At 43.1% G+C, this 13748-nt stretch overlaps 1 protein-coding gene across 6 annotated transcripts in view; it reads left to right on the forward strand.

Moving 5' to 3' along the window:
• The window catches only part of SLC25A17 (solute carrier family 25 member 17), a 388899-nt gene that overhangs the window by 266383 nt on the left and 108768 nt on the right, over window positions 1-13748 (forward strand). For all 6 annotated transcript variants that reach the window (XM_044300759.1, XM_044300763.1, XM_044300764.1 and 3 more), the window contains one exon: window positions 9214-9296. In XM_044300759.1, the coding sequence (XP_044156694.1) occupies window positions 9214-9296 (83 nt within the window). The remainder of the gene's footprint in view (window positions 1-9213; window positions 9297-13748) is intronic.

A 13748-nucleotide genomic window follows, 5' to 3' on the forward strand; every position in this document is an offset into this window, starting at 1 on the left:
CTTTCACCGCCCAGTCTGGAGTTCGGGTTGAGACAGCTCAGATCGGTTCGGCACTGGGATTTTTTTTTAGCTGGTCTTGACTGCGGAGCTCTTGGACATAGTCGTGGCAGAAACAAATCGGTATGCCACTCAATTTATAGCCGCCAACCCGGGAAGCTTTTATGCCCAGCCTTTCCGGTGGAAACCAGTCCAAGTTTCCGAAATTAAAATTTTTCTGGGCCTTCTCCTCAACATGGGTCTAACCAAAAAGCATGAATTGCGGTCATATTGGTCCACGAACCCAATTCATCACATGCCCATGTTCTCTGCTGGTATGTCCAGGACATGATTTGAGACCATCCTGCGTTTCCTGCACTTTAGCGACAACACCACCTCCCGTCACAGAGGCCACCCAGCTTTTGACCGGCTCCACAAAATTCCGCCCCTCATAGACCACTTCAACAACAAATTTTCAGATTTGTATACCCCTGAGCAAAACATCTGCGTAGACGAGTCCCTTATACATTTTACCGGGCGCCTTGGCTTCAAACAATACATCCCAAGCAAGCGCGCCCAGTATGGGGTCAAATTGTATAAGCTCTGTGAAAGGGCCACAGGCTATACCCACAAATTTTGGATCTATGAGGGTAAAGATCAGACCCTGGAGCCGGTCGGTTGCCATGACTACCTGGGGAGCAGTGGGAAGACAGTCTGGGACTTGGTGTCACCCTTATTTGGCAAGGGGTACCATCTTTATGTGGACAATTTTTACACAAGTGTGCCCCTCTTCAGGCATTTGTTCCTAGAACAGATTGGGTGCTGTGGCACCGCGCGACCTAGTCGCCGGGGCTTCCCCCAACAGCTCGTTACCACCCATCTTGCAAGGGGGGAGAGAGCTGCCTTGTGTAACGAAGAACTGCTCGCAGTGAAATGGAGAGACGAGCGTGACGTTTACATGCTCTCCTCCATTCACGCAGACGCGACCATACAAATTGAACGGGCAACCAGTGTCATTGAAAAGCCCCTCTCAGTCCACGACTATACCGTTCACATGGGAGGGGTGGACTTCAATGACCAGATGTTGGCTCCCTATTTAGTTTCCTGACGCACCAGACGCTGGTATAAGAAGGTGTCTGTATATTTGATTCAATTGGCTGCATATAATAGTTTTGTTCTCTACAGTAAGGCTGGGAGAACAGGATCCTTCCTCAAATTTCAGGAAGAGATCATCGAGAACCTCCTGTATCCAGGAGGTTCCGTGGCCCCATCCACCAGTGTAGTGAGCCGTCTACACGAGCGACATTTCCCCAATGTCGTTGCTGGTACCTCAACCCAACCATCACCCCGAAAAAGATGTCGTATCTGTAGCAGGAGTGGAATAAGGCGTGACACCCACTATTTCTGTCCTGACTGCCCTGACCACCCTGCCCTATGCTTAGGGGAGTGTTTCCGGAAGTACCACACACAGGTACACTTAGCATAGGGATCACATCTCACAGGACAGGTACACAGGGCTATTGGGGCCCATTCACACACAGCTGCTGCAAACCTCTCCTTTCACCTGGGACAAAGTGCATAATGTACTTCGCCACATCTTTGGGCGATTTGCGCTTTGCACATTGTCCCATGGGAAAAGAAAGGTTTGCCCTATGAAGGTAAAAAAAATAAAAAAATCACCAGTAAGCAAAAAAAGTTAACGTTCAGTTCAAAAAGTTAAATAAAGTTTATATGTTCTGTTCAAATGTTATTATAAAGTTAATAACATTTATTGTGTTGCGGCCTGGTTTTTTCTTTTTTTTTTTTTACCTTTCAGGTGGACCAACCGATCGACTAGCTGCAGCACTGATGTGCATTCTGACAGAAGCATTGCGCTGCTGTCAAATTACACAAAAGTCGGTGTATGCGGCGCTGCAAGACGAGATTTCTCCTCTGCAGTAAAAGATACGTTTGCCGAGGCATATGAGCTGAGGGGGGCGGCGGTGTTCATATGCTTTGGCAAACACTCTGTATATAAAAAAAAAAAATAAATCCCGGCAATGATTTATTCATCCACATTGATTGATGTGAATGGAGAAATCGGGTTTGCCAGGGCATACGAGCTAAGTGGGTATGGATGTTGGGCAGAGCTCCTATATCCTGGCAGACGATTTTCCCCTCCTTTTTCTTTTTTTGGGCAGAGATTTTTTCATCCACATTGATCGATGGGAATGAAGAAATCTGTGCCGTTCATTTTTTCTTTCAGCCCAGAGGCTGAATGGAAAAAAAAAATCTCGTTACCTGTATGCTCAATATAAGGAGAATAGCAGAAACTCCTAATGCTGGCCCTACATGTAATGATTGCGGAGACCCTCAAATGCCAGGGCAGTACAAACACCCCATAAATGACCCCATTTTGGAAAGAAGACACCCCAAGGTATTCGCTGAGGGGCATATTGAGTCCATGAAAGATTGAAATTTTTGTCCCAAGTTAGCGGAAAGTGAGACTTTGTGAGAAAAAAAAAAAATAATCAATCTCCGCTAACTTGTGCCAAAAAAAAGAAAAAAATTCTATGAACTCGCCATGCCCCTCATTGAATACCTTGGGGTGTCTTCTTTCCAAAATGTGGTCACATGTGGGGTATTTATACTGCCCTGGCTTTTTAGGGGCCCTAAAGCGTGAGAAGAAGTCTGGGATCCAAATGTCTAAAAATGCCCTCCTAAAAGGAATTTGGGCACCTTTGCGCATCTAGGCTACAAAAAAGTGTCACACATGTGGTATCGCCGTACTCAGGAGAAGTTGGGGAATGTGTTTTGGGGTGTCATTTTACATATACCCATGCTCGGTGAGATAAATATCTTGGTCAAATGCCAACTTTGTATAAAAAAAATGGGAAAAGTTGTCTTTTGCTGAGATATTTCTCTCACCCAGCATGAATATATATGTAAAATGACACCCCAAAACACATTCCCCAACTTCTCCCGAGTACGGCGATACCACATGTGTGACACTTTTTTGCAGCCTAGGTGGGCAAATGGGCCCACATTCCAAAGAGCACCTTTCAGATTTCACAGTGCATTTTTTACAGATTTTGATTTCAAACTACTTCTCACGCATCTGGGCCCCTAAAATGCCAGGGCAGTATAACTACCCCACAAGTGACCCCATTTTGGAAAGAAGACACCCCAAGGTATTCAGTGAGGGGCATGGTGAGTTCCTAGAATTTTTTATTTTTTGTCACAAGTTAGCGGAAAATTATTATTTTTTTTCTTTTCTTACAAAGTCTCATATTCCACTAACTTGTGACAAAAAATAAAAACTTCTGTGAACTCACTTTGCCCATCACGAAATACCTCGGGGTGTCTTCTTTCCAAAATGGGGTCACTTGTGGGGTAGTTATGCTGCCCTGGCATTTAGGGGCCCAAATGCATGCAAAGTAGTTTGAAATCAAAATGTGTAAAAAATGGCCTGTGAAATCCGAAAGGTGCTCTTTGGAATGTGGGCCCCTTTGCCCACCTAGGCTGCAAAAAAGTGTCACACATGTGGTAGCGCTGTACTCAGGAGAAGTTGGGGAATGGTTTTTGGGGTGTCATTTTACATATACCCATGCTGGGTGAGATACATTTCTTGGTCAAATGCCAACTTTGTATAAAAAAAAAAATGGGAAAAGTTGTCTTTTGCCAAGATATTTCTCTTACCCAGTATGCGTATATGTAAAAAGACACCCCAAAACACATTGCCCTACTTCTTCTGAGTACGGCGATACCAGATGTGTGACACTTTTTTGCAGCCTAGGTGGCCAAAGAGCACGTTTTGGATTTCACAGGCCATTTTTTACACATTTTAATTTCAAACTACTTTGCACGCATTTGGGCCCCTAAAATGTTAGGGCAGTATAACTACCCCACAAGTGACCCTATTTTGGAAAGAAGACACCCCAAGGTATTTCATGATGGGCATAGTGAGTACATGGAAGTTTTTATTTTTTGTCACAAGTTAGTGGAATATGACACTTTGTAAGGAAAAAAAAAAATCATCATTTTCCGCTAAATAAAAAGTTCTATGAACTCACTATGCCCATCAGCGAATACCTTAGGGTGTCTATTTTCCGAAATGGGGTCATTTGTGGGGGTTTTCTACTGTCTAGGCATTGTAGAACCTCAGGAAACATGACAGGTGCTCAGAAAGTCAGAGCTGCTTCAAAAAGCGGAAATTCACATTTTTGTACCATAGTTTTTAAATGCTATAACTTTTACCCAAACATTTTTTTATTTTTATCAAAGACATGTAGAACAATAAATTTAGCTAAAAATGTATATATGGATGTCGTTTTAAAAAAAAAAATTACAATGACATTTCTTTGCCAAAATTTCATTAAATTTTGATTAATAACAAAAAATTTAAAAATGTCAGCAGCAATGAAATACCACCAAATGAAAGCTCTATTAGTGAGAAGAAAAGGAGGTAAAATTAATTTGGGTGGTAAGTTGCATGACCGAGCAATAAACGGTGAAAGTAGTGTAGTGCAGAATTGTAAAAAGTGGTCTGGTCTTTAAGGGTGTTTAAGCTAGGGGAGCTGAGGTGGTTAAAGGGGTTGTCTGGCCATATATATTGATGACCTATCATCAGGATAGGTCATCAATATAAGCTGTTTGACCAACCATTCTGTCCCCAGTGGGGCTCACAATCTCAGTTCCCAACATACTTATTTCCATAAGGTATATATCTCTTCTCAGACAGACAGGTTTAAAATGTCCAATTTAAAATGGATGCCTGAGTTAATTAAAAATCTCAAGTCCTAGTTTACCCAAAAAATTATATTAAGCGCCCCCCTGTCTCCAGTAGCATTCTCTATAGCACTGATTTAGTCCTCCACCTGCTGCCTATTTACAAACTGCAATGATGATGTGCCAGAATATGGTACATAACCACTGCAGCCAATCATTGTCTTCAGTGTGCTAATGCTGAGAACTGTGACTGGCAGCTGCAGTTATGTACCTTCCACCTGCACGTTACGTGACACTGCTGCAGTCTGGAAACAAGTAGCAGGAGGACCAAGTCAGTGATGTAGAGAATGCCACTGAAGAAAGGGTTAAAGGGGTATTCTCATTTCGCTCATTCAGCCTTCCCTGCAGTCACTCTGCTGGTAACTTCCTGGTTTTTCTGCAGATAAGGGGGGGGGGCGGGCTTAGGTAGCTAGAGTGAAGGCGGCCACGCCTCCTTATGACATCACACTGAGAGCTGAGTCCTGTGTGCTCCTTCATGTGAAAAGTATGACTCATCATTCTGGCAGCCTGCAGTGTCTGAGGCCCCTCCCCCTGCTGGGGAATCAGCTCTGCTACACCTATCTTCCCTGAACCTCTTTATATAGAGCTCAGCTACATCTGTCGTCTGTGCGCCCCGCATCACGGACCCATTCACTTCAATGGGTCCGCAATCCGGAAGATGCGGTGCACTGAGCGAAACCCCACGGAAGCTCCTCAGAGTGCTTCTGTGGGGTTTCTGGCCGTGCCTACGCATTGCAAAAAAGTAGTGCTTGCACTACTTTTTTGCAGAACGGATGGATCACGGATCCATTCAAGTGAATGGGTCTGGGATCCGTCTGCGGCAGCTGCACGGATGTTGCCCGCACATAGGGGACCACAAATTACGGTCCCCGATGCATGGACCGGCCAACACACATTCATGTAGATGAGCCCTAACGGAGAGATGTCGGGGAATTTATCTGTGTAGAGAAAGCAGAAGGGGGAATGGTAAAGTCTTGCATTGTAAAGTCTCAAGTACACTCTTTGTGCCGCCATATGGTTTTATATTGCACCTTAATTCAGAAGTATTCTCTCCTAGAACAGTCCATAATGCAATTAGAAGCATGCATAGGTAGTGTATAGCCCCATAGACTTCTATTGGAACATAACAGAGAGATGGCGGGGCATTTTTACCAGAGAGATGGCGGGGCATTTTTACCAGCGAGATGGCGGGGCATTTTTACCAGCGAGATGGCGGGGCATTTTTACCAGAGAGATGGCGGGGCATTTTTACCAAAGAGATGGCGGGGCATTTTTACCAGAGAGATGGCGGGGCATTTTTACCAGAGAGATGGCGGGGCATTTTTACCAGAGAGATGGCGGGGCATTTTTACCAGAGAGATGGCGGGGCATTTTTACCAGAGAGATGGCGGGGCATTTTTACCAGAGAGATGGCGGGGCATTTTTACCAGAGAGATGGCGGGGCATTTTTACCAGAGAGATGGCGGGGCATTTATCCGTGTAGAGAAAGCAGAATGGGGGATGGGAAATTCTTGCTTTGTAAAGTCTCAAGTACTCTTTGTGCCGCCATATGGTTTTATATTGCGCCATAATTCAGAAGTATTCTCTCCTAGAACAGTCCATAATGCAAGACATGCAGAGGTAGTGTATAGCCCCATAGACTTCTATTGGAACATAACAGAGAGATGGCGGGGCATTTTTACCAGAGAGATGGTGGGTCATTTTTACCAGAGAGATGGCGGGGCATTTTTACCAGAGAGATGGCGGGGCATTTTTACCAGAGAGATGGCGGGGCATTTTTACCAGAGAGATGGCGGGGCATTTTTACCAGAGAGATGGCGGGGCATTTTTACCAGAGAGATGGCGGGGCATTTTTACCAGAGAGATGGCGGGGCATTTTTACCAGAGAGTTGGCGGGGCATTTTTACCAGAGAGTTGGCGGGGCATTTTTACCAGAGAGTTGGCGGGGCATTTTTACCAGAGAGTTGGCGGGGCATTTTTACCAGAGAGATGGCGGGGCATTTTTACCAGAGAGATGGCGGGGCATTTTTACCAGAGAGATGGCGGGGCATTTTTACCAGAGAGATGGCGGGGCATTTTTACCAGAGAGATGGCGGGGCATTTTTACCAGAGAGATGGCGGGGCATTTTCACCAGAGAGATGGCGGGGAATTTATCCGTGTAGAGAAAGCAGAATGGGGGATGGGAAATTCTTGCTTTGTAAAGTCTCAAGTACTCTTTGTGCCGCCATATGGTTTTATATTGCGCAATAATTCAGAAGTATTCTCTCCTAGAACAGTCCATAATGCAAGGCATGCAGAGGTAGTGTATAGCCCCATAGACTTCTATTGGAACATAACAGAGAGATGGCGGGGCATTTTTACCAGAGAGATGGTGGGTCATTTTTACCAGAGAGATGGCGGGGCATTTTTACCAGAGAGATGGCGGGGCATTTTTACCAGAGAGATGGCGGGGCATTTTTACCAGAGAGATGGCGGGGCATTTTTACCAGAGAGATGGCGGGGCATTTTTACCAGAGAGATGGCGGGGCATTTTTACCAGAGAGATGGCGGGGCATTTTTACTAGAGAGTTGGCGGGGCATTTTTACTAGAGAGTTGGTGGGGCATTTTTACCAGAGAGTTGGCGGGGCATTTTTACCAGAGAGTTGGCGGGGCATTTTTACCAGAGAGATGGCGGGGCATTTTTACCAGAGAGATGGCGGGGCATTTTTACCAGAGAGATGGCGGGGCATTTTTACCAGAGAGATGGCGGGGCATTTTTACCAGAGAGATGGCGGGGCATTTTCACCAGAGAGATGGCGGGGAATTTATCCGTGTAGAGAAAGCAGAATGGGGGATGGGAAATTCTTGCTTTGTAAAGTCTCAAGTACTCTTTGTGCCGCCATATGGTTTTATATTGCGCAATAATTCAGAAGTATTCTCTCCTAGAACAGTCCATAATGCAAGACATGCAGAGGTAGTGTATAGCCCCATAGACTTCTATTGAAGTTCTGTTCTCTGTGTGCTGCCATATGGTGTCATTATATGGCACTATGATACAGAAGTGCCGCCATATTGTGCAAATATAGGACACTTCTATCCAGCAGTATTCTCCCCTAGAACTTGTCACAATGAAAGCAGAGGCATGTGGAGGCGCAGTGTGGCCCTGTTGACTTCTCTTGGGGCCACATTACTATTTCATACAACTAGCAGCTTGTGTGGGGCAGTTGGACATCAGCCCATGCTAATGTCAGGAAGCGCAAAGCAGGGGCCACCTTATCAGAGAAGCAGTGGGGCCAGCTGTTATGTGACCTTTCAAGGGGACAGTGACAAAGGGACAGAACACATAGCAGGTCTGCTCAGGGACAGAGCTGGAGGATGCTGAGCACATTCCTTCACTACCCGGCAGAGCAGAGTGTAATCGGACACCTCTCCAGCCCCTCTCTCCCAAGTCTGCACTGCAAACAGAGCATGCGCGGCTCTGTTTCAGAAGAAGCAGCACAAGGCAATAAAGAACAGCCGGCCGTGCGCGTTCATGAAAGAAATGAGAGGCCAGCCACTGGATCGATGTGGTTACTCTGCGCATGCGCAGCCTCTGCATTCAGCAGGCGAGAGGTGGCCGTAACTAGAAGAAACACATGACAACACAGAGGTAGGAGGGGAAGGATTTTATCAAAAAGGAAGGGAATTGGCTAATACATTATATTTACAAAAATGATCACTGTTATATCATTAGCAGATTAAACAGTGATCATTGAAATGAGAATACCCCTTTAAGTAGAACATCAATTTTTATTTTAGGCTATTGAAGGGCATACATATATAAAGTTTATGCCAGTAAGGTAAAACATATAAAGTTTTGTGTTTTACTAACTCTTCGACTAAGCATATACAGTATAATAAATTATATAATAATTATCATAATTAAAAAAAGCTGTATTTATGGAAAGATGCCATATTACTGGAACCATCCATTTCTTATAGAGGACAGTTGTGGTGCCTTATGGTATCATTTGGCAGCAGAGTACTTAGGAAGTAATATGGGTCTTCTGTTTGTTTAGTCTCCTGTGTGATACCATACAGGGTTCCATTTTCTTAGGTTATTGAATACCATCTCATTGAAGTATACAAAAAATGCAATGTACTCTGCTATGTATACTGTGGGTAAATTGGTTTGTTCCTTAAACTGCTATACAGTATATTTTTTCTTTATAATATATGTTTATATTTTACCTGTTCGAAAAAGATAATATATATCAGTGATTTAATTTAGAATTTTAAATTGTCACAAAAAAAAGTTAATGCAATTTTAATTATTTGAACAGTATATTATTGTGTGTGGTGACATGTTAGTGTTACATTCTGAACTTTGTTTTTAGGCTGATGCACACGTTCAGTTGTAGAAGTGTGATAAATACAACCCCTATATGTATTCATTTTGTAACATTTTTTCTAGCTTTTGACCTTTAGGCATTTCCATTCTGTTTTGTAGTTTGGCCATGAAAAACTTAATCCAGACAAACGGACATTAGGAAGTTTGTTCAGTGTCATTTATCTTCTCAAGCAACGGATTAGGTATGCTTTGTCCAAGGTTCAATTGTCCATTGATTTTCTCTGTTAGAGTGACAAGGTGCTTTCAGATCACTGTGGGCGCTGCCAGGGTGTGGAGTAAAGGAACATCAGGAGCGATGCCTCAGATGCACAATAATCTTTATTCACAAGGTCATCTACATGTTTCTCGGGCAGAATTGCCCCCTTCATCGGGACTATGTACATCTGATAGTGTTACAGCACATTTAAAACTAAGGGTTTTAGCGCGTAGGCCAGGGGGAGGAAAGTAGGCGTGTTCGTATGGACTGACAGTGGTAATGCCATCTGGGATTAGCCTAAGTAAACAATGGGTGCATGTGTCTTTATTTGTGATTATTATTACTTTGGTTAGGGAGCGGGGGATAGCTCTTTTTCTTCAAGCGCTGGGAGAAGTATCTCTAAATGATGTATACTTTGGGCTTTGGTTAGGGCACGGGGGTCTAATATCTAGAAACTAAAAACAGAATCATAGAGGGCACTCTCCCAAAAAACATATTACTCCAAAACACCCCACTCTGATCACTCACCCCTCCTCATTGATTTTCAAGCAACCATGCTAGACCATCAACCCAATTCAGCGATTGAGACTCCATCTGCTGACATTAATAACCTTACTCTACACCTTAACCCCACTTCTACCAGCCCTTAAGTTCTACCAACCCATCACTATCTGCATTCACCACTCATACCATTCTTGTCAACAACACCAGCTCAGTGTCTTGTACTTTGGTGCCTTTTTTATGTCCAGCAAATACGAATCACAGGCCCACCCCAGCCACCTCACGACAAAATCACCCATTACTACAAACCCACATCCGGAAAGAGAAAAAAAGACTACGAGTTAAAAGGGGAGGCAGACAGAAAACAAAAACTGGAAAAACACCAATAAGTTCCACGAGCGCCACAACAACCTCAGATGACAATTGTCACTCTACAATTAAGATTTTCAACCTTTCTAACCATAAACTTACACCATCCAAAATGAAACTTTTACAGAAAGGTCTCTCCTTCTGCCCCTACAATAGGGTAAGCCCCATAGAACTATATATCGACATACAGAAATTCAGGAGAAATCTTACCATCAGAAGACATTTTGAGATAGAACATTTCAGAAATATTCCAAACAAGACCATAGAAAACAATCTAGACAACTCTATAAGCCCTACATATAGCCACTTGGATGTCAGACCCAAATCAAATTTCTTCCCCGTACCAAGTCAAGGACACATCGTTTCCACATTATTTATATTCATATTGCAGGAACTAAAAGTAAAAACAACCAATATAAATACATTAGCTTACAAAGGAAACTTATGCAAAAGTGAGAGAACAGCCCTTAATAACTTAAGAAAGAACAGTAACATAATCATATGCCCAGGTGACAAAGGGGGAAGAATTGAGATACAGAACGTCCAAGACTACGAACAAGAAGCCGAAAACATCCTAAGCGACACCCACTGCGATGAGAGAACCATTGGAGACCCCTCCCTGAGCTCACAAAAAAAACATACTTATCAAGATAAGCCTTCACAAACCCAATACATAAACAAAAAAGAGAAAAAATGTTCTAACACCTAGAACACCATGCACCCCATACTTTAACCACTTACTGAAAATACACAAAAATACACAAAAATACTGCACATCCGCCCGGGTGCCCCATAGTCTCTAACACAAAATGCGCGCAAGCAATCTATCACAATACCTTGATCTGTTCCTACTACCATTATTAAAACAATTACTCAGCTATTTACATGATTCCAACCAGCTCATCTGCAAATTATAAACAATAAAATGGTCACCCAATTATAGCCTACTCACACTCGACGTAACTGCTCTATACTCCAATATACGTCACTAATTAGGCATTAACTGATTAGCTGTATAAAGAATACCCTTCAAAAAGACAAGTCCCTCAAACCATAACAGATAGACTTCCTATGTGAAAGCCTCCTTTTTATCCTGAAAAACGACTTCATATACAATAATAGCATTTACCACCAATGCACGGGGGCCGCTGTGGGGACGCGAGTAGCGTTATCTTTCGCTAACCTTTTCATGGGGGAATTTGAGAAGACACAAATTTGGGGCCACCAGACCTTTAAGGACAATATCATCCACTTCAGAAGATACATAAATGATCTGTTTATTATCTGGAACGGTGATGAGGAATCTGCTCTACAGTTCTGTAATAGCCTAAACCACACAGATTGGGGTATCAGCTTTACCCCAAAATTCAGTAAGGAAACACTAATAGTTACATTTAATATACCACCATAAAAAATAGCTCAAAAGGAACCTGTCACCGGGATTTTGTGTATAGAGCTGAGGACATGGGTTGCTAGATGGCCGCTAGCACATCTGCAATACCCAGTCCCCATAGCTCTGTGTGCTTTTATTGTGTAAAAAAATCTATTTGATACATATGCAAATTAACCTGAGATGAGTCCTGTCCCTGACTCATCTCATGTACAGGACTCATCTCAGGTTAATTTGTATATGTATCAAATCGTTTTTTTTTACACAATAAAAGCACACAGAGCTATGGGGACTGGGTATTGCGGATGTGCTAGCGGCCATCTTGCAACCCATGTCCTCAGCTCTATACACAAAATCCTGGTGACAAGTTCCCTTTAAAGATATACTATACAGCCAGTACAAACGGATCAGGCAAAACTGCACCAATCATAAGGATTTTGTCACACAAGCAAATGCCCCAACAATATTGTACAAGATGCGTATAAAAAAGAGCCTGCAACTAAGAGTCAGAATGCTTAGAACCAAGCAAAAAAGACCAAAAAGCCCTGAAGGATATCCACTTTATCACACAATTTAGCACATCAAACTCCGTCGTTCTACAAAAAAATTGTCAAATCCTACTACAAGATCCACATCTTAAAAAATACCTCCTGAATAAACCTAAAATTACATATAGACATGCCCCACCATCAGAAATCTATTGGTGCCAAGCAAACCCAAGCACCACCAGAAGGGACACGCCCCAGACATTTTCCCCCAAATATATGGAGTTACAAATGCAACACCCCCCTCTGCCTCTGCTGCTCCACTATCACACACTACAAAACAACCTTCTCAAATACAAACAAAACCTCCTTTAACATTAGACATCGTCTAACTTGCCAATATGTTATCTATAATATTGAGTGCGAATGCGGCCTCCACTATGTAGGGCGCACAACCCAGGAACTACATTGTTGTCTGAATCAACATTGACACAACATACAAAAACTCTACGTAAAACACAGCTTATCAAGGCTCTGTGCCAATACACCAGAAAAAGAACGACACACTATCAAGATCATGCCGATAGATTTTATACCACCCAACCTGTACAACAGATTAAATCCCCTCCAGAAGTGCGAGATCTATTGAATATACCAGCTAAATATACTTACCCCACATGATCTTGATGAAATGAAAGTTTTTATATTATAATATCTCTATATATATAATGTAGCAAAAAGAAGGCAGCACTCCAGATGATTGTGAAACAGTGGACGGTTTATTCACTCATCAGCGACGTTTCAGCTCTCTCTATGGAGCCTTTTTCCAGCTGAGTAACATGTGCCAAATTACATTTATATATAGTGCAAGTGATTTGACTAAATACAAATTGATACATCATATAATAAAGTGCAAATGCATAAATATCACAGCCATATTACAAAAGTGATCAGTGTACCAACATGGTTCAATATAGCAGCATTATCAATATGTTCATGAAAATTTCATAGTGCAATAAAAACGATACAGAATCGCAAAAACTCCATAATTACTAATCACAGGTGACAAGTGAACAAATGTGTTTAACATAATATAAATTAAAAACCTTTGAATGAGTCACTTCAGGCGAAATAGACATGATGGGAGCTTGTTGGCGTCTGGAAAGGAAAACGGCGCATGCGCCGCTCCAACCGCTATCGCGAGATTCACAGTGGTAATACAAGACGTGTAAACCACATCAAAAATGGCCACTTTAGAACATAGCTTCAGGGCGCATGCGTGTGCCAAAACACCGCCCATGTAGATTTGACAGGCACTCGTACAATGCCTGAGCACCGCAGTATCTAGCAGACAGAGCTGATCCAAACATCGGGGGCCGGCGGGTCAACGTCGGTCACCAATAGGATATCTGTATCTACGTGGCGGTACGGTAGTCACACCGTTATCACCCAGTAGTCCAGAATGACAGCACATCCGCTCCATGTCACTATCAGCCATAAAGTGGGATTTGTGTCCAAAAACCACTGTCCGCTGGAGAGGCACGGACCAAACTGCATCGGGGCTCGTACTGTATCCATATTATATTATATTAAATAGGGCAGCAGCTTCCGTCTGTGTAGATGCAACCCAAGTTCCAAAAGGGGCTGGAGTTGCACCATCCCACAGACAGTGACTGTCCTCAAGCATTAGTTG

This window comes from Bufo gargarizans, chromosome 7, assembly GCF_014858855.1.
Source record: "Bufo gargarizans isolate SCDJY-AF-19 chromosome 7, ASM1485885v1, whole genome shotgun sequence".
Classification (NCBI taxonomy): domain Eukaryota; kingdom Metazoa; phylum Chordata; class Amphibia; order Anura; family Bufonidae; genus Bufo; species Bufo gargarizans.